We start from the raw sequence: 22,631 nt of genomic DNA on the forward strand, positions 1-22,631 counted from the left end.
AGCGACACTTCCATGTCGATACACTGTAATATCGCCACTTTTGAAAACGCACACAGTCTAAACTTGAACGCCTTAGAGAAGAAGGACGTCATAGAGAGGATTACATTTTGCCCTTTTCGTGTCGACCACCTTATATACCCAAAAAGGAATGGGGCACCTCTCGCATTTACATGCGCTGTCTGTTTCGCATCGGCCATCGTTTTCGTATCGAACGCCTTGAACACCCGAGAGCGGAAGGGGCACCTCTCGCATCTTCCGTGGGATGCATTTTTCGCATCTACCACCTCTTACGTATAGACTGCCTTTTCTGTATCGAACGCCTTGAAAAGGGAAGGAGCATCTCTTGAATGTTGAAGCTGGATACGGTTTTGCCCTCGTAATTAAGTTTAGTGAACGTTCAGGTTTTTAAGTAGGAAGCGTTTGTTTTTGTAAATCTCTTGTGCAATCCAAATATCCCAGTAGCAGGGATAAAAGGCGTATGAGATTTCGCATAACAGCGGTGGTTACAAAAGGCGTTGTGCAAAGAGTTGACTTATAGACAGAGGTGGGTGTTATGGGCCAGAAATCAGGGTTATGCTGCGTGCACGTGTGTTATTTAGGATACACATCTCGCCTCGCCCATCTGACTATAGTACCGTCAGCCGATATATTAACCCTATCTTTACAAATATCCATGCCGTAACCCAGGATCTTTAGTACCGCAGCCGCTCTTTCACGCCACTGCGCCACACAGTTCGGATTAAACATTCTGCATATGCCGACTGCCACCAACGAAAGAACTCAATCTTCAACAGTGAACTTACGATGATGAAATCGGAATGATCTGATCCTCTCATCCTTTCTTCGCCCGGTGTTTTATTAAATCGCTTATCGCGTTCCACATTCCACTTTCATAGGTCGTACGACGCGTACGATCACGAACTTATCAATTGTTCTCCTGACGAACACATTTATCACACTGTGCAATTTTAACACGGCGAAACAATAGTCTTAAACGATAATAATAAAATTTAATAAGGGCTACACTTGCAGATTTCATTCAATTTAAACGTCTTATCAAACTTGCGCGCCATATGGCTTACATTTATTTGCACCAAGGACATCAACATTGAACATACACTAAAATTATGTTTGTTTTCACAACATCAAGTCGTATGCCGTTTACTTTGACCATTTTGAACCACTGTGTAAAATGGGCAAACATATCCTTTCCTCAGATTATCAACGAGCGGAAAAACGGATGCCATTTCCCGTTTCGTTCGTATTTCTAGTTTTATAACGACTATAGTGGATCACTTTCTGGAATTATATAATTCTCATCATTGCGAGATCTACCACAAAATAGTATTTATGAAAGTTAACCAACCCCAACTGATCCTTGCCGTTACTTTGGTTTAAAAACATCGAATCGGTAAAAGACAATTTATATTTCCTATAAGATAAATTGACTTTTCCTTGGAACAGTTTTTCATTCTTGTTCGGTAAAAGCTTAAGAGAAGAAGAGTAAAAGCGAAATCGAGAAGAGCCGGCCTACACTTTATTTATTGTTTTATTTCTTTTCGTTCACAGAATTTATGTTTACTTAAAATCGGCATTTCCATCTTCGATATACGCAATGCTGTTCTAGGGGGGTGTGTGAAGTATCGATTACGAAATTGTTGCTTCAATTAGTAAATAATGGTCGTTAGAGGTTTAAGTAGGTAGAGAAGCTGTTATAACCGAGAAACCAAGATTTTCGAGCGTGAGAGGCATCATGGTCTATATGTTATAACATAACGGAAGCGCTTTTAAGGGGTAACGTAGCAAAAACCACATTAGAGCCTCTACTGCACCACACGTTTTATAAGTAAATGCTTTGTATTCTGGCCCAATCCCGCTTTCTGTTACTCGCAGGCTACCGTATTTACTTTATATTATTATACCCTACAGCATTAGTGATACGGACGTTTTATTTATTTTTACTTTTCCTTGTTGCAGATGATGCCAACGTGACCCTTCTACGACTTTTATCATGTTACCACAACCGACTTTATCAGTACTGCTGGCAGTGTTGATCACTTGTTACACGTTTGCATTGGATGAAGATTTTGCGTTTGACGTTTCCGATGATTTAGAAGTCGAATTTCCCGTAGAAACTCCGAAAAAATTACGAGGAATAACCGATATAAACGCTCAAGTCGGTAGAGTCTTTCATCTCGCTATTCCGAAGGACTCATTTGGGGATACCGTTAAAAGTTACGAGGTAAGATCGATTTTTTGTTTTAATTGTTGAATTTTGAATGCATGTTGATTGTTCGGTGTCCCCAGTTAATACGTGATGTGAATGCTTACGTAACTGTAATTAATATTTTTTGGTTTTACTTTTCTCTTTACGTAATGTGGAATTCCGCAGTCAAATTGGAAAATTATTCATAAAGTTAAAATTAAAGTTCTCTGGTGCATGTTTTGATAAATTAAACCGTCCGTCTATTTGTATCTTTTTCCTTTCGTGTTTGTACAGCGTGTGTTCCGCGCTGGTAAAAAGGGTTAATAACAAACGATTAAGTGGACTGTATGTATGAAGGGAAATCTTTCTCGTGCCTTGTCTAAAAAGGAAATTGAAAAGAAATGTACGTACAAACTATTTATTACTTTATATGACAAAATTAATGTGTAGTATGAATTATATAATATTGTATTTCTTGGCGGACCGGTAAGAACGGCTCACTGCAAAATTGAGGTTGACAGGACGAAGTAATAAAAGGGAACTTACTTGTGTATCGACAAAGACGAGCGCTGGTGGTTCAATTGTCCACTACGGTGGATGGACAGGCGACGAAACGACGGGTTGCAACTCAAATAATTACGACGAATATATATGCGAACGAACACCAGTTTGTGGCTTGTGCCTTTTCTTAATTTCGAACGAACTCTATCGTTTTCTGGCGGTACAATCCACCCTTCTCGATTCCCTCCTTTCCGCGCAGGCTTGCTTTTAAGTAAGTTGGAAAGGGAAAACGGAGGGTAACGAAGTAAAGTGGAAAATAGGACAAACGAAATGCTAAGGAACAATTAAAATTACAATGGGACGAAGCAGCGTGTAAGTAAAGATAATATGTACTTACCGTAAATAGAGGAAGTGTTACGCGCTCAAGTTCCTCGGACAATTATCCTTGCGATGCGTGCATGCAAGGCAAACTGCAGTGTAATTGTCTTAATCCCCTGCCCATTGTAATATTGATATTTCTTACTCCTTTTACTTTTCTAGATATGTATATTGTTATTCTTCTTGCGGAAAAGTTTAAAACGAGTATTCGCAACCCTAAAAATGCGCTATGCGATCCAATAGAATACATGGGTTTGCGCCGAAACTTACAATCCTGTAAAGAAAATGGTGAACAGGCATTCAACCGCAAAAACACACTTCGCATTGATAGGAAATATTCAACTTTATTTATAATTGAAATAAACTGAACATGTATAATGAGTGACCGTTAGGTGCTAAAAGGAAATTAATTGTAGTTTCATAAACACCTTGTCGCAAGCCTAAATTTTATTGCGACTCGGTGTCGCAACCAACACCAACTTGATTCAAAATTACAAGTTGTTGGTTAAATTGCCTTTACAATAGCGCTCTTCAATAATTTGTAATTAAATCAATTGCACTACGACGTTAGTTCAAATATATACATCGATATATATCGATGCAAACAGTAACAACTATAACGGTAAGACGACGGAAAGCGGAAATACTACAGCGCGATAGAACATTTGTTCATAAATACCTTTATTGCTCGAGCACCAGGAGTTCTAAATGCGCTCTGGCCACGACTTTCAATCGGAATAAAATTGGACCTCCTTCTCGCGGTACTCTGCACGGACCGGCTATAGAATCCTCGCCAGTGGATATTTTCAGATTTCTAGTTTTCTATCTTGGAAACGCTGCGAATATCTTCGTCTTTTGACATTCGGTTTCGATAGACTTATTTAACTCGAATCTCCTTGCTCTTATTTTAATTACAATGACCCGCTTCATTTATCTCATTCCGAATTTACCCGCATAACGCAATATATCATTTTGTATGTTCGGTCCAGCACGTTGACTGCCTAATGGTGTCCAGTGAGCAGTGACATGCTATTGGTTAAGGCTGCAGAGGTGGAGGTACTTCCCTAAGTACAGTGGGCACAAAACAGAGTCAAGTCCACCGCTTGCCTTGCTTGTGTTACTTTCACCCAACGACTTAGCGACTGTTTGTTCGCTCGCCCATGTGGTTTTTTGTAGGTCAAGAACGCGTTGTCGCAGTCCGAGGGTCTTATAGGGTCGATCACTTAATTAAGCTAGATACACACAGTCTTGGATTTTTTTCAGATAAGGGTAAATTCAAGCAGGCTTGTTTCCGTCTAGGTCCCGAGGTTTTTATTTGGTCTGGAATTAGGATTTTTACGTCCGAGTCTAGGAACTTAATATTCTTACACTTTATCAACGATAAGATTTGGATTCTTTGGTCTGTTTCCAAGGCCAGCAAAGTAAGTAAGTTTTTGAGATAGTGGTTGTCATCAGGGGTACCAAAAACCTTAGCATGGGTTTGGCATCCCATGTAGCGTTAGATCCAGGCTTTTGTGGTATAATTCTAGAGATTCCCCTTCAAAAACCTTTTGAGGTTAGGATGTCCCCTGAAGTGGTTAAGGTTAAAATTGCTCTGTGGGAGTTGAAGGATCCAACTCGTTAATTGTGGAATCAGGTAAAGAACTGGACATTGTGTCTAAAGCACTGTCCGGCATTCCTTTTCGTCGGAAGGCCTCCCTGACAACTTCGCGACTACCAGGATAAGATTTGCTAATAATGGGTGGTGGTATCAGCCGGAAGGAGCAAAAGATTACGCGTAAGTTTTAAAAAGAGTGGGTACCAGGGCCGAGCTTGCCAAAAAAGGCTACCAGGATCCCCGTTGCCTTGTCCTGTATAATTTTTTGCAGCTCTCTAAGTACTGGAGAAAAAGGAGGGAAAACAAAAGAAATTTGACGACTAATTTAAAGTAAAGGCGTCTACTGCCTCTGCCTCCGACCGACCGATCCTTTGAATTCTCTCTTCTACATAACAAACTTCGCACATCCACCAAGAATGACGGCAATTATCCAAAATGCACACTTTTTCGTCTTGTTCGTCTTCTCAACGACTTTTTCCGATCCTTCTCGCTCATTTCTGAAATTAACAAATGGAATCCATCCTTTTACTACCGGCCATACCTCCAATTCCTTTCAATTAAATTAGTAGGTAAACTTCGATGAATAAAAAGAAATTATAGGTTGTAGGTAGGTACCTTACTTTTTTACTTTCGAAACGATGGTTTTTTTTAGTTATCAACATTAACACAAACGGATAGAATATTATGTAAAATCGATATAAAAGAAAGGGCGACATTATTTCCGAGAGGGGGTACGAAAAGCACCAATTTACGATTAACCTGATATCGAAACGACCCTTCCTAAAAATTAGTACTGGTGGTTTGATAAAGAGATGCTTTTCCCGAATCTCTTTCTTCAAATTTACACCTTTCAGATTGTTCTGTTGAGATATCTATTAGAATTGGCGATCGATGTAACTGAAATTGTTGCGGTTTTCTATTACTTACACTTGCATTCGGTGATTGGAAATACATTTTCAACCAATCGATCAACGCTGTGCGGCAAATTGTCCGGAAAGCAATCACGCAGCATAATTTCTATTATCCTGCTACGGATCTCTACTCAGAATGCGGTTAGGTAGGATTTTAGGTGAAAAATTGCGTGATTAACGACACTATTCATTCCCAAATAAAACTGCTTGCGTGCATTTAATGGTAAGGGCGGGGGGAATAAACAAATTATAAAGTAATGCTTTTTATTTTGCATGGACTAAATTACAATGGTTGAGGCGACTCTTATGCAACATCTTGAAGGTTAGTGGGCCATCGATTTGGTCGTCCCTAATTGTTGTGAACAGTGGTGACAGTTTCACGTGGAAATTCCTTGGAAAGTATAGATAAGTAGTTACTTAATTGTTCAGTAAATACGGGTGCTGTATATCAAGATTTCTTTTGATCTGGAGGGCGGGATGTGATTATTGCACTAAAGTAATCAAGTATGAAATTAAATATGCATTTGGCCACCAGATGTTATATGTCACAATTTCAGTGTCCATTTTAACTATGTAATACGAACCAGATAATATAATCAATTATGCCATAAAGTGAACTAACTTTAATAAGAACAAAACAGTTTTTAATTACTTAGACCGTGGGGGATTAGTCTAGTACAACAATTACTTTTTATTTATATATCTACGTAGGGTGTACATTTCCAACATTAATCTGTTTCAAACCATCATCATAGACTTTTCTGATTCTACTTCTCGTACTTTAAGCAAAGCTTCCAGTAGGAAGGGATCAATTTTGCTGTCGCGCTGTAATTCGGCTGACTCGGCAAGCTTTAAATTAGTATAACTAGTAGAATTAAACTCGTTAACATTTGAATGTTTGATCGAATTACAACGTGCATTTCGCGTACCCATTAATTAAAATTCATTAAATATTGAATCTCATTTAAAATGCAAAATTCGTTCGACGGCTTGTTTGAATAAAATGGTATTGAGTTTCAGCAGTTTCGATGATAGTTAAGTGCAGAATGACTTCTGTTGTATAATGTAATGTAAATAAATTAGGCATCGGGGTGACTGTTTGGACATCTGTTCAAATAATTTTAAAAGATCATTTGGGATATAAATGTTCCATTGTAATTATAACAAATGGGTGCTAAATTTCCCAATTTATAATTTTGCTTTTAATTTATTTCCATAAAATTTTATGCCAATAGGTATATAATGCAAATTATTGCGCCGAATTTGTTAATTGGAAAAGTTAGTTTCCCTCTACCAGGTTTGCCTTAGGGTTTTAAAATGCTTTTATTACTTTTATAAAAAGAGCCAATACTGGCGCATGGCTGAGGGGAGTTCACTCGGGAGTTCATGTATTTGTATTTTATTTTTATTTTGATAGTCAGTAAGAAATATGGAATGCTGTGTGTTCAGATGTGATGGCGTTAATTTAACTTAATCTGCGGTGTAGGTAGAAAACCTCATTCGCAAAGAAACATATCGGGTGATCAAAAATGAGTGACTGTCGAGTCGCCTTTGGAAGTTCAAGTTAAGAATGATTTCAAAATACTCTTCAAGGTTCTAAAAAGAGCTTCAAAAATTAAAAGTAGTGGGTTCTTAAATGTTTTTGAACACTCTGAAGGATCTTAATTACTGGACCTTCTAAGGCTTCTAGTCCTGAAAGACTCACAAAAGCTCCGCTCTCAAAGCGAGGAGACACTATCAATGACTCTAAAAGCGTTGGGAAGACTCTTTGACGTTCTTGAAGATTGTTTGCGACTCTTAACGTCCTTTAAAGACTTTCAAGTGCACTAAAAACCAATTAAATGCTCTCAAATTATATCTTACATAAAAAAGAGTTAAAAATTAAATTTTAAAAAAGCGACCTTTGTTGTTGAGGATTCAGTTTAAATGACATTGTAGCAACCGGTGCAGAGGAGAATAAAGGAATGGGTCGTACGTACAATGCTTCTACAAAGCGTAACAGGGGGACTTTTCCAGAACAAAAATGGCGTCGGTTTCCGGTCACATGTGTCAAAACTTGTTCGAATTTTTTATTACTTTTTTTTAATTTAATAAGAACAGAATTATCGTAGATTTACCAGTAAGAGACGACTTTTAATAAAATTTGGCATGTAGAATCCAAAACATTTATAACCATCAAGATGGGGGGGGGGGGGGGATGTTCTCTCACGCCTCCTGACAGCCCTCTGTGGGTGCCTATGGCGGTATGCCATGACAGAAAAAACTATTCTGAGGTTATAAACGATTCGGTTAATTAGCCCAAGAAACAATTCACACACGGAAAATGTACATACATTCCAATAAAATAAAAACGGATTTCTGTTATTCAAAACATTTGCGAGGAAGTCACTAATAATTACAATGAAAACCATACTCATTTTTAATTAGCCATCAAATGTATGAATTTAAAATGAGTGTAATGCCATTTTTCTTTCGTTTTAGGCCAAAATCGATAACGGTGCTCCTCTTCCGTCATGGTTGCTATTTGATAAGACTGGTGGAGTATTTTGGGGTGTTCCTTTGCAAGACGACGTTGGTACACTACACATATCAGTAAAGGCTGTGCGACAATCCTTGAGTACGGATGATGAATTTACATTAATAATTAGTGAATATAACGGTCCTCCGGAAGGCATCGACAGATGTCCCGCGACAGAGGACAGCACTGTTTTAACGTTAATAATCGACAAATCCACTAAAGCAATCAAACCCAAGCAGAGAATTATTGCTATTAATAACATTGCCAAATTTTTTGGCATGCCATACGTAAGTGTTCTGCTAATTACTTAACTGTGGTAATAATTTCGTTTTTCTTAGACTGCCTTCGTATTGAAACCACAGTTGAGTCCTGACGATATATCGGATAGCTCAGTTGTGTTGGCCGGTCCTGGTGACTTACGCTCCCGAGTGTCTAAAGAGAGTAGTTTTATACAAGTGACAGTAGGCTGTGAAGGTCGTCTGTGGTTGAACGCAGCGTCTATCGTGCACCAGTTAAAGCAACAAGCACGCGATGGGACAATTAGCGAAGTACTTAGGTTGCCACTGGTCGGGTGGCGTGTTAAGACTGAAACTCGGCCACTTCTAAGAGAAAAAAGGCAAGACGATGGTAGTGGTGACTATGAAGAGTATTACGAGTACGACGACTATGATGACCCTGATAATCCAGACAGTAAAACAAGCAGTTCCACAACGACTAGTACCACAACACAGAAAACTACCACTACCACGAAAACTGTAGATCACACTCCTGTTGATGCACAAAGTGTTATTAGTAGCACAGTTAGTGGGAACCATCCTCATCGTCACCACCATGGCGAAATTAGACCATTCGATGAAATAACTCCAGACCTTCCTTTTGTGGACGACACGCAAAATAGTCTTGAGACTACGGAAGATACTCCCAAAGTTGCAGAATCTGAGTCTAGACAGTTGTTACCTCAGATGACAACTCACATATCCTCACCACATACCACTACAGTAACCACAACTTCTGTGCCTCCTACTTCTACAACCGCCAGAGAAATTAAAACGGAAAAGGTAACTCCAGTTAGTGGTTTATACAAACCAAGTGAAACATTAGAATCTGATGATGAGTATGATGAAGAAGAGTATGACGATGGTAGCGATGATGATGACGACGATGGTGTGATTACCGAGTTGCCATTTATACACAATGATATACTGCATACAAATCAAAAGCGTAAACAGGATTTGCCCAAGGTAGAAGTTGATACTGAAACTACAATTACTGAAGGTACGACTAAAGCAAAAGTGGAAGATGTTAACATACTCCCAGAAATTACTCCTACAATTCGCACAACTACTCTGGAAATTTTACCTACTACTACTGTCACGACCTTTGCAACTGAAGAAACTGCACCGCCTACTACAACAACTTCCACAACAACATCCACTACAACAACAACACCTAGAACGACCACCACTATAACCACGGAAATCACTTCAACAACTCCTACAACTACCACAACCACAACAACGACAACGACTGAAAAACCAACCACACTGGAAGAAACGACAACCAAACACACCACAGTTAGGCAAATTCCCATTTTGACCACGCAAAAAATGACCTCGCCTCACGTGACCGAAAGTGTGGTTTACGAAGTGAAGAATTTCCCGCCGACCATACAAATTCGACTGAATCGAATCGCCGTCACCGCCGGGAAGAATTTCAGCCAATACATACCGAAGGATATGTTCTCGGATACCGAAGACGAGTATGATCTTAAATTGGAGCTGTTGACTAAGGAAGGGCATCCGATTGATCCGAACTTTTGGTGTCAGTTTAATCCGAACACGCGAGAAATTTATGGACTGTAAGTATAAACAATTATACCTAATATAGTTTAAGGTATTGTCTGTGGGTTTTGCGAATACTCATTAGCGTGTGAGTCTAGATAGAAAAAAAGGAAATGTCTGTCGCCTAATATTGGTAAAGGTAATATGATATCGTATTTAGTCCAGAATATCATTCATGAAGGGAAGAGGATATGCGTCTTTAATGGACACTAGTTTGGTTGAGTTAGGATTTTCACTTGATTTAGTTGCTTCAATGCGACCAAACAGTACCGAGTTGTAAGAACGTGACTGGTGTAGGCTCTTTGGACTATCTAGATCTCATTGGGTTAGGTGGTTGTAATGCTTCGTAATGCGGTAAGGATCTACATGTGATAGGACCACTTGTTATTATCCCTGTCGTCTTTGGAGCGAATTCTGGAGAGGTAGTTTGGCCAGCGCTACATCCCATAGCCGTCTATTATTACCCTCCGAGTCGTCTCAGTTTCTGGTCTAGTTCTTATGCTACTAAACCACACCGGCCGCGGATGTATAATTATCAATGTTTTAAGTAGGTAATTTTTCAAAATTGATGGCTTTTTCGCGTCTTCACTACTTCTTTATGAACGTGCATGTCATTGTTTCTTGCCGCTTTGTTCCATATCTTTATCACTACTTCTTTACGTTTTTTCAACTTACCTTCCTCGTTCACGTCTAACATATCCTCGACATCTTTTTGATGCTTCCATTCGCATCTTCCGGACTTCTGGTTCCATACCTTTTTACGAGCTTGTAACACCTGATTCTATTGCGCCTTATTTCTCTGTCGGTCTCTTCCCCTACCTTTGCATTTAGTTCAGTCAAGTTCAGACCGCATTAATCCTCCTTCAGACTTACGTTCTTCACACCTGCTTTGTACCTTCGTACGTTTTAGTTCTTTATCGCCACGTTACTTTACGGCTTATGCACGCCTTCTCCCTACTTCAGCATCCGTTCTTCTCTTCTCGTCCTTCTTCAATCCTTCATACTTTACTTTTTCGTCTTCTGTACGCCTCCTTCCAAATTCTTTCATTCGCACTTGTTTACGTATCCTTTCCTCCACGTTCATTTACTTTCGCTTTTTTCAAGCGTGCTTATTTTACACCTTCTTAATAATTTCTCCACGGCTCTTCTCCTCTTTGCGCTTTCTTCACATCTACGACGCGTTTAGTTTTTTGGAGACTTCCTAACATATCTTTCGTACTTCTTTCAAACCTTCTTTACCTTAATTCATCTTACTTCCTTCTTTGTGCATCTTTCGCGATTGCTTCATGTCTCCTACCGCTTATTTTCTTTATTCTTTACTCCATTCTCTGTTAATTGATCTTACGTTTTGCCGCTTTCTTTCAGATCTATTCAAACCGACCTCTTGCTTTAGTTGCTCTTCTCCGCGTCCTTCGAACTACTTCACACCCTTCACTATTCATTCATGCCTGCTTCTTTCGCGTAACTCTTAATTTACGTTTTATTCCTTCACTCTAGCACTTCGTTTACATCTTATGCTTTCACACTTTTTCTTGCTCATCTCTGTCTTTTACATCTTTCTCAGGCATCCTTCGCGCGCCCATTATGACTAGTTACGCCTTTATGAACTGCTTTGACTTTTTTTCGCGGTTCGATGTAATTTTCTTTCTTTACTCCTTCTGTCACGGCGTTTTTTGCGATGCTTTCTTTCTTAACATTTTTATACCCAATCATCAAACTCGAAAAGGGTTGCATATAATGGCGATTGCGTCCTGTAGGTAAAAAATTTTTTCCAGCTGGCCGTTCCACTAGTGAAATGGACGACCCCACTTAAGAGATCCTAAGAGCTGATTAATGGTAGGTCTCAGATGGGTATCCTGGCCCTTGATGGGACTGTCGGAGACTTTAGTTAGGTGGTCAAACCTGATAATAGCGAAATGGTGAGTTGTTTGCTATTTTGATGACGGAGGCGGGTAAGGGTTGCCGATCGGGTGTGTTAGCTATGGAGTTTGCAGAGCACTGATAGTGCATGTTAGGCTTCTGTGCCAACGTTCAACGCAAAATTTCTAGTCGCGCTGTTTTCGAAGTTCGGGAATGCCAGTGATGTCGGATTCCACATGACCACTGCTGGCAGTGGGGTACTGGTTACCTTTGGTTGCTCTCATTTGTGATTATTTACATAGTTAATATCATTCTTTGGGCTAATCACAAAACGTATGCGTCTGTGTTGCATACTTATGACCATTACTTTAATCATGCAAAGTTACATAAGAAAACATTGTCAATGAATGAACACAGCAAAATGATTTTTAGACCTCTTGAAGAAGACGTTTCGCGTTGGGATTTCCTACTGAGGGCAACAGACACAGAGGGCGCTTCGGTATCCGAAAAAGTGGAAATTACAGTACAGCAGCACAAATCATGGCGCACTGTCAATCACGAATTCACTTTGTACGCCCGAGTCGAAAGAAAAGAAGACTTCTTCCACCCTTTGGATTGGGCCTTGCACATAATTAACGGAATCGGTCACGTGTTCTCTACTACCAATACTTCTAAAATCACTGTCAGAAGCGTAAGCTACGCGACCGATCCTATTATTTTTACGTGGACGAATGACTCAATACCCACGGAGTTTTGCGAAAAGTCAGAGATAGAAGAAATATTTAACGTAAGTAATCTAATTTTTTAGAGCGTTTATACTGATATCTCTGATAGTTGTTAACTGCTAACGAGGATGGCGACCCGTCGTCAGTGTTAAGTCATAGCCTTGCACCACAACTGCGGGCCAAAAAAATTACTCAACGACTGATGGAAATATGTGAAGAGGTCCCACCGCCATTACTACCACCCGAAATGCCAATAACGCCCCCCGTTGTTTATCCTCCCTCGCATCACGTTCCAATACAATCACCCTCTAACTTGCCACCCATCTTGCGAAACCCCGTAGACCATGTGAATGCAACTGTTGGCGAACTTCTACTTTTCCGCGTGCCAGACGTAAGCCGCCTATGCACCGCTGCCGTTTATTTATTAATATTGATTTACAGGACACATTTTATGATCCCGAAGATGTAGACCCTAACAACTTAAAGCTTCAACTGTTTACAGCCGACAGAGAGCCCCTCCCAAGTGATCATTGGTTACAGTTCGACGTGAAAAACAAAGAGTTCTATGGCGTTCCCAGCTCCACGGATTTCAGACGCATGCAGTACCAATTGGTGTGCGAAGATTCTGGGGGATTGACTGCTAGCGATACTCTAATTGTCGAGGTACACCCGTCTCTAAAAGGAAAATATAATGTGGAATTCAGTATGACAGTAGAGGTAGAGTTTGAGTCATTTGTCAAGAATCCAGATATGAAGAGGAAATTCGTGGAGAAACTGCAGAGCCTATTTAAAGATGATAACGTAAATAACATACACTTGGGTTCTTTTGCAAAAGGCAGCTCTCTAACGAAACCGTCAACGGTTATAAGCTGGTACAATAAGACTTTAGTTAAGGACGAATGCCCGTGGGGTGAGCTGAAGAAGTTGGAGTCTATTTTGATTAATAATGAGCGTAGCATGTCAAACCATGTCTACTCGATAATGGAAGGCGATTTTGTCGTTATTGCCTTCAGTATACAGCATCTTGGTATATGCAAAATGATAACAACAACGCCTGCATTGCCAACTCGTATTCCAGAGAGCATAGTGCCAATTGATGAAGGCGTCCCTCACGAGACTAACGAAGGTGCACCTCAGGAGAGTAATGACGACTATCTTGTGACTTTCATTGTACCAGCTGTAATTATATCGGCAATGCTTCTACTTGCGGCCATTGCAGCTTGTGTTTTGTACAGAAGGCGCCGTTCAGGTAAAATGAACTTAGAAGAGGACGGACGGCAAAGCTACGGTAATAAGGGTATTCCTGTGATTTTCCAAGAAGAATTGGATGAGAAACCGGAACCGGGCACGAAGACACCCATTATTTTGAAAGATGAAAAACCACCTCTTGCGCCTCCAGAGTATAGTAAAAGTGGATCTTTAAAGCTGACCTCGGACGACTCAGAGCCATATCAGCCACCCCCGCCCTTTACACGAACTCAGGATAACGGAAGACAACCACGCCCAAAACCAACCCCGACGTATAGAAAGCCACCGCCGTATGTACCCCCTTAACAAATACACTTCCAATTTTACCAGCAATAATCTCCAACTGCCAGATTTAGTTGAAATAATTGTCAATCCGATTTATTTCTATTTTTGGTGTCTCAGTAACAAAAAGTTTTTTGCACTGATCTTGTTATTGAGAGGCAGTGTGGGTCAAGTAGTGATATTTACAAAATTGTACCAAATGTATTCGTACTTTGGTAGTGAACTAATTATATTTTCACAATGGAATGTACTACTAATCCTATCGAACGAAGTTTATAGTAGTGAGGACAATTTCAATTTGCATGTGTTGTAATGATTTTAGTTTGTATATTGGAATTGATCAGTGAGTTTGGTACTTATGAGTCAGCGGTCGGCAATCCCTATCCCTATAGTTGTGAAAATAATCTCAAATTCCATGACAAATAATAATACATTTTGTAAGTGGTTGTGATAACTTCCCAACCGCCACCTTAAATTTGTACTCTTGTAATATATTTCTATGTATCTCTACGATGTACTGATAAGTATACTGAATTTTTTATAACTTTTTTATGTATTTTTAATATTTACATATTATGGCTGTTAATTTCTGCTTATACAACTGTCTCCGACATTAAAATTAAACGCACTCGTTTATATGTATTTTTGGAGTTGATTTGTCTGTATTAATGTTTCGATATTTAATAATTTAAAAAAGCTATATTTATAACATAAGTTACCATATACATATTAGGTAAAGAAGAGGAAAAGCTGTTGATACTGACACAATCTATTAATCAAACAATCCTAATTGTGGATATAAATGAAACAAATGCATAATCACATTACATAATCATTAAGTATATAAAATACCTACATTGCGTGATCAAAATACATTTCCAATATATTATTATGTACATTTAAACTGTGAACAGTATTTTGATATAAACGCATGTGATCATCTTTTTATTATTGAAATCGAATTTTTTAGGTCCCATACCATTCTTACATTTTTTGTATTAACATGTAGTAGCCTCTGACAAATATATACAATAAAATATTTGTGAGTAGGTGTGTGCACTTATTTTAGGAATAAAGCCTGTCGATAATATATGCAGTAACTTGGAGGGGCTGTCGACGATTTTGATGGATTGGCATAGGAGGAGTGAAGAAGCAGTAACCAGAGGACTTTGCAGATTATAGTTATACAAAGAAGAATGTTTTAATGATATTAAATCAAATTTTTAGCGCAACTAAGAGAGTGGGAGCATCTATGTTGCCGTGTTTCCGCCCGTCTAGCGCTGCGCTACATATCTATAGACCATCTATCTACATAACATTGCTTACGACTTCGACTAGTGCATAATACAATATGTTCCTGTTAAGGGTTCCAGGTGCCTAAATATAAATCATATTTACCGCCAGTCGGAATAAAAATATCAGCGGTTTTCGACCTGTGGTACATATTATTTGCGGTGGTAGGTGCACAAGAATAGACCTAAAATCATTGATTTTGTAGAGCTACACACACACACTACAATAACCTATAACAAACATAAAAAAACTCTACAAAATAGATAAATAAATCTAAAAACTAAAATACAGAAGTATTGGCAACACTGGTAATCTTGTAGAACGTCCGCCCGCAGCGCTGTTTGTACAATCTCGCAGATGCCACCGCATGGGATATTATTTCGGTTTTTATTAAAATTTTAGCATGTGAATTACCATGATTAATTAAATATTACCTATAGATGCTACTTAAAATATAAAAAGGAATGTTTGGTACATGACTCTTGAGAAGCGCTGGTTTATATCTTTAGAAGCTAAAGTTTTGCATTACGAATCTTATTTTGAACTCCTTATACAAGGTGTTATAGATAACAAACCCTGTTTTTATCAGGTAGGTAACAGCGAATTGTTAAAAAATGCCTGAGCACGTTTTAGTGTTGTTGGAGAAATCTTCTACAGTCAATCTTTTGTCAGTCATTTCTTTACCCTAATGGTTCTAATTTCCTAAAGGTCTTCCGTCCATTCTCTAAATCTGGTGTACTATTTATATGTCTTGCTATAAACTTAGTGGACTAAATAATCGAGGCGCTTTCGAACCAGAAAGGGGGAGAGGTTTTGGACGTTATAGAAGATAAGTTCACCTAAGGCGAGTTCTTTGGGAGACATTCTGTCATGAGGCGTACGAATTTTCCTTAGCGAGGTTAATGCGCCGAATTAATCTGAGCAAGGAGCGTTTTTCAAATATTTTTTCTAGTAATTGTAGCTTTATCACTTACCTTATTAACTCCGCGAGCGCGTCACTCGGAGTCCCTCGTCGTGGCTCTTCTCGAGCTGTCCCTCTTTGGCTCATTCGCACGGTCACACCTGTGACTTGGTGCGGTAGTCTCATTTTTTCCTTCTGCCTCGCGCTCTCTTCCGTTTCCGCAACGATTGTGCATTGTTGGTCTTGTTACGGTACACCCTGTTTATACAGAATAATCGCACTACAAAACAAGCGCGCATGTCATTGGAGATATGGGAACCAGCGTTTGGCCAAATACGTGAACCGGTCTCTTTCTCGAATGCAACGACATTGAAAGCCAGAAATGTAATGTTCTGATATTATTAATAAATATTAATTAATGATTTGCATTTAAAACATCCATCTTGTATGTGCAAGTAAGTACCTAAATATATTATTGTTTTCCGATTATATAAGTATGGAAATCTGTAATTATAATTATTGTATTCGTATTTGTGCACATTTGTTGCTTGTGTTTGTTGCCGCTAATTTTAGTTTAACTGTAGATTGGCATAATTGGAATCATAATTGGAGTAATTGGAATTCTTGTCATAAGCGTCCTGATTGGAGCGACCGGCGTAATCTGTAATCGTCATAAGCGAGATTGGTTGTCATCGATAAGACATTGGGTGCAGTCAGCACCTTTACCACTGTCAACTACCGAACAGCAGGTAGCGGGTCGGCAGTCAGCTCGACCTACGTATCGCCATCAAGCTAATTAGCCGCCATCACCATCTTAAGGCATTATCGCAGCAGTGCAAGTCATGCGATCGCAAGTATAGTTGCAAGTTCTTAACAAACTATCTTATCTCGCCGCGCACAGTCGTATACGCCATTTTGTAAAGTTTGCTTTGGTGCCCTTGGGTACATTTTCTTTCAAATTTAAATTAAAGCGCTGATAAAGACCTCGATCAAATATTCATTTCAATTATATTAACTAGTTTTTATTACTAACGTTTACTTCATTTACTTGGATAATTAATAAACTTTGTGAGGATGTTTTAAATTTACTTTATTATTGATTTCGATATATGTGCAAATTGGCATTTCAGGTTTTCAAATTTCAGTATATTAAATTTGATCCAATAGATTTTGTCCCCCTGCGCCCTGCGGACCTCACGCCCCCTATTGGGGTTTATTCCTAATATATTTTTGAGACGGTGCCCACCACCGCCACAGTCTCTTTCGTTTTCTTCTACATGGCTTCCATCTCCAGCTTCTGTTTCGACGATAATTGTGTTCTCTCGACCTCTGTTGTTATCTCTCATCTCCTTCCCCTCTTCCCGTGATATTTGTTGGGAATCTTCTGGTAGATCTATATCTAGATCTTCTTGTTGCTGAGTTGGTATGTTCGTGACTCTTATGAGCTGTGATCTATTTCTCCTGTAGACATTATTGTATGCTGTTATTATGTATGTCCTGGGTTCCAGTACCTTGTGCACGACTATGCCATCTTCTTTGCGTTGGTAATCCATACTTGCGCGCCGATCCCAAGTGGAGAGACCTGATCGCGCTTTGTGGCGAATGCTGAAATTGACCATGTCGGTATGTACAGGCTTTTACTTGCTGGTACGTTGGACCTTGGTGTTCTACCCATTCGAAATACGCGTCGAATCTGTCTAAAACGATAGCAAAGTTTTTTGATATTCCGTCGAAAGGTGAAATGGCTTGAGAGTTTTCTCCGCTTTAGTACCCAGATGCCCGATGAAATAATAGACCGTTTGCTCACTGGAGCAGCTGCCGTTGCCGCGTTATCCGTTGTCGCGGCAGATAACGTCATTTGTTGCCGCTGTAGTTCCAGTAGCTGCGTAAGTATTTGTTGTTGACGTGCAAAATGTTCTGCGTTAATATCTTTATTCGAGGGGTTAATATTGTGTGTAGGCGTTATCGTTCGTAATTTTGTTACGATTAGATTGGGCGTATTAAAAATTTTTTCCCGTAAATGCCGATTGTTGCGAGAAAATGAAAGAAGTTATTACTTAGGTATTAGTTTCCCCACATATTCCTTGCGTATCTACACTCACTTTGTTTTATAATCGCTATGGTTTCGCTATTGTTTCGCGTGTATAAGTTCGCCACCGATTAACAAAACCCGCACTAGGTTTTGTATCGCGTGTACGTACCTTTACCGACCCCGAAACAAAAAACCAATCTCACCATTGTCACCATGTAGCGTTATCGCTTACCTTATTAACTCCGCGAGCGCGTCACTCGAAGTCCCTCGTCGTGGCTCTTCTCGAGCTGTCCCTCTTTGGCTCATGCGCATGGTCACACCGTATACCACAGTAATAAAATTCTCCAGGTTAGCTTAAATTGGAGAAAAATGTTTGGGGGCAGATAATTCCTATATATAAAGTGGGCATGTATAGGTATCGAATTTTTTGTAGTCGAATACACTGAGGCTACGAGGGTAGGTATATCTGGAGCACTAATGTTGCAAGGAGGCATATTTTTTAATAGCTAAACTTTGCGCGGGTGATATTTTCGGATGGGAGTTTTGATAGAATCATTACTTCGACGGAACATTTAAAATTTTCATGGGCGAATATTTTGGTTTTATAAAAACCTTCAAATGAGAGTGTACTATGTCGCGAATACTTCTGAGCGAATTATTTGAGGGGCGAATTCGATGGTAGTTTATTTCGTGGGGGATTCCTCCGGAGGCGAATTTTTCGCGAAGGTTTATGTTGAATGTTTATGTTTGTTCTTATATGGGTTTCCTTCCATGCAAAAAAGACAACGGTGTCTCATCAAGTGACGATCGTACCGTACTCGACCATGAGCGGTAGGTGAAGGAAAAGTTGCGTTGTTAACTTTAATTTAAAATTCTCGCAGATATCCTTTTATAGCATTACGAGCATGTTACGACGCTTATTATTCAGAAGAATGAATCCGATCGAATAAGAGTTATTTGTATTTTAAGTACATATGGCGTTATACGGGTTTATTTCCAAAGTCTTCTAGGGTTTGCATAGACTGCGAAATCTGTGAATTTTTCTTGAGTGTGATTGTCTGGGCGAAGGCTGTAAGGGGAACTTGCCTTCTGCAAGTTTTTAACGCATTTCCACAAAAATAAAAAAATGCGTTATTGTAGCCACTTTATTCGTCCGTCGGTCCGGCCATTCGTTGGGACGCTACTAGTTCTTTATCTTAGGAGCTATTGTTCTACTTTTTTCACTATTTGGTTCATTATAGTGTCGAGGCTTGCATCAAGGAAGGAATTTTTTCTGTACCGTTTACAAAATTGTAAAAAAAACAAAAAAACCATTTGCCATAATTTTACACTTTTGCCGTTTATTAACGATCCTAGAGATCGAAAATTCGATACATAGGCGCTTGGAATAAAGGAAAATCTAACGCCAGTTTCAAAATGCATGCGCATAGTGCCAACTTTTTTATTTATGGAAGCATTCTACTTTGAATTAATTAGTTCCCAACAAACAGTGTCGGGTCGTTAGTCCCGACGGTCACGTCACGTGTAATTGTTTATTGTTACTACCATTGCAGATGGTTTTAGGGGCGTTAATCATCATCCTAAGCAACGCAAAGCTGTAGTCTGTAGATCTGGTAGTTCCCAAATCAGTGGTTCATATCACGCCAAGGTCCCAAATGAAACTCAATATGTCTCATAAGGAAGTGAAATCTGAGGTAATCATCAAACTCCAAGGCGACAATTGCTTTTCTGAAGCGAACAAGGGCTTACATTCTAACTATTTCTGCGAAAAATTGATAAACTCAAATTAAAGTTAGCCTCACACTTGCTACTTTACAGTAGCGGATGACGATCTCGTAAAGGGAGGGGGTGGGGTATTTTCTTAAAAACAAAATTTTTGGGATAAGGTTTCTTGTACGTAATTTTTGTTGGAACAAGTTTTAGGTGAGCGCGTATTCCGGCGAGTGAGGAATTTTTCTGAGGGTATAAGCGAGCTGCATCTAATTTGCGGGGGTTGGTTTTCTTGTGGACGAATTGTTGGAAGCAACTTTACCCGAATTTATTGTGTAAACATTATTCCAAGGGTGAACCTTTCACAGATGAGTTTTTTTCGCACCTAATATTCCAAGGGAAAATTAATATTCCGAGATCAGCTTTACTGGACGCATTTTATTAAAGAAAGAAGTAGAAGGCATGGGCCTATTCTTTGATAGAAGAAATTCCAAGAGCGGACTTTTTAAAGAAAAATGCGAAAGGTCGGGCTTTCATGAATGAGAATGTTCTTTGGGAAAGTAAGTTCCTATGAGCGGGTTTTCCAACGGCAGCGAAATTTCAGAGCCCATATTTGCTTTTCCCAATGAATTTTCGCACAATCAAGTTTATATTATTAATAATAATTAATTGCAAAGAGTCTTTGTTAATAGCACAGATATGCGTTTACGTATATCTGTGTTAATAGTAACGGGCGATCAAAAAATGATTGACGTCTTTGGAAATTCAAGTTAAATATGATTTCACATGTAAACAAAAATTTCAAAGAAGACGCGACAGCAACTCTTTTCTGATCGCATGGTATATATATAATTATTGACAGTGATATTAACTATGTGCATTTCATAGTTCGCAGTAAAAAGCTGTAATAACGGTAATAACGGTAAAAAAAAATAATATGAAACCTGTGATGGGGGATGGGAAGCACACATTGTCGTAGTCTAGTTGAGTAGTTTCTGTAACGGGAGCTCTTTAATTTATTTTCTTTGATTTGATTTTTTTTAAATTTGTTAATATGGTATTTCTTGGTGTGTTTGTTTTTCTCGTATACTCCTATAGAGGCGCGAAAAAATAACTTTATCGAAGAGGGCACTGCGTGTCGTAAGAGGCGACCAAACAACAGCAAGGTCAACAAGTCAGTCACAACCCTAGCGCCTTGGTTTGGAAGGCGAAGGTGTTTGTGGAATGACAAGATTTTGAATTCTATTTTTGCCAATTGACATTTCTCGATTGTGTGGTAACGATGTTACACGATATACGCATGGTAGTGGCGAGCCCGGAGACTACTCGTCAGCGTTGGGTTGCGAAGGGGATTTATTTATATTTAAGGATGATTGTGGAGCAGGCCACCAGGATTGGTGAAGATCCTAGCACCGTAGACGTTGTAGTCGCAGCTTATAAATATGTAGATGGTGTAAGATAGTCAATAAGATGATATATGATATGAGTTTGATATTCCCTCTGTAGGTTTACCTACTGCTCCCGTTTTAAGTCCAGCACTTTTCGTCTGGCTATCTAGGCAAATGGCGTCTTTAAATACAGCTTTTTGTTTGCCGCATCAGGGTTATTCTTTCCAAGACGCCGTATGCCATTTTTTCCTCCTTCAAATAGGCACAGTCCAATATAGTCAGAAGGATTCATGGGTGTGGGCGATCCTATATTTTTTATTACTTTGGTCAAGCAAGTGGTTCTTCCCGTCTGAAGTGTTACGTGGGCGTTTGAAAAGTTAAGGCACCGGTGAGTCGTGGGATACGCCATGATTGTTTCAGGTCACAAGAAAAATGTTGTTTGTTTTGCAGTCTTCGATATCTGGTTAGTGGTTTGGTGCGTCATGTGGGATTTGCAGAATAACCACAAAATTATTCCACGTTGAGTTGATTTATAGCCGTCCATGGTCCACGATTAGATGTGTGAAGTTAGTTGATTGATGGAAGGATTACCTTACCTTCGTTTTAGGATTTACCCCCGCACCCTCAGCTACTCCTATTTTTCAATTTGTAATTGCACTACTTTAAAGACCATAAAATTAGTATAGAAATGTAAATATCAGCGGAACAGTTACTTAAAAAATGTGACATAACCACCGTCCAAATCAATCACTATGGTAGTAAAGGTTCTGCAATTCTTCATTTCGCCACATCCACCTCTGTAACATTAGGTCAGTGTGTCCTTACTCTTTTATTACTAATTGCATAAGTTATTTGTACATTTTTGGAGAAGCCTGCGAAAAAAACCAATAAACCAATACTCTTTTGTGTCTCATATATAAGAACATTGGATATGAAAGGAACTAGTTAAGCTTAGTGGCAAGGAATTCTGTAAGTTTTCAGGCCAGTGGGACCACTTGATCCCAAAAAGATGGGCGTATCCTTTGGATCAAATTCGTTCCAAACCAAATTAAGTCTTCTTTTTAAAGCAAGTAACGAAACGTGAGATATAGGTAAGTAACAGAAAAGGTTACATTCCTACCTCCTGTAATTTACATAATTTCTCGTTCCGATCCAAAATTGTATACCTATATGCAACCAACATACCATCGTCCAAACATTCGTTCCGGTTCGACAGGTAACTCCCGCAGGTAGGTAGCTA

General features: G+C 39.2%; 1 protein-coding gene across 1 annotated transcript; it reads left to right on the forward strand.

The window, feature by feature from the left end:
- The first annotated feature begins 1,979 nt into the window (after window positions 1-1,979).
- LOC116174097 (dystroglycan-like) lies at window positions 1,980-15,116 on the forward strand. Its single transcript, XM_031491898.1, has 6 exons — window positions 1,980-2,242; window positions 8,075-8,398; window positions 8,450-9,969; window positions 12,245-12,599; window positions 12,647-12,928; window positions 12,979-15,116. The coding sequence occupies exons 1-6, from the start codon at window positions 2,012-2,014 to the stop codon at window positions 14,089-14,091; spliced, it is 3,825 nt and encodes a 1,274-aa protein (XP_031347758.1). The 5' UTR covers window positions 1,980-2,011; the 3' UTR covers window positions 14,092-15,116.
- The last annotated feature ends 7,515 nt before the right edge of the window (window positions 15,117-22,631 follow it).

Source organism: Photinus pyralis, unplaced genomic scaffold (genome assembly GCF_008802855.1).
Source record: "Photinus pyralis isolate 1611_PpyrPB1 unplaced genomic scaffold, Ppyr1.3 Ppyr1.4_LG1, whole genome shotgun sequence".
NCBI classification, from domain to species: Eukaryota; Metazoa; Arthropoda; class Insecta; order Coleoptera; family Lampyridae; genus Photinus; species Photinus pyralis.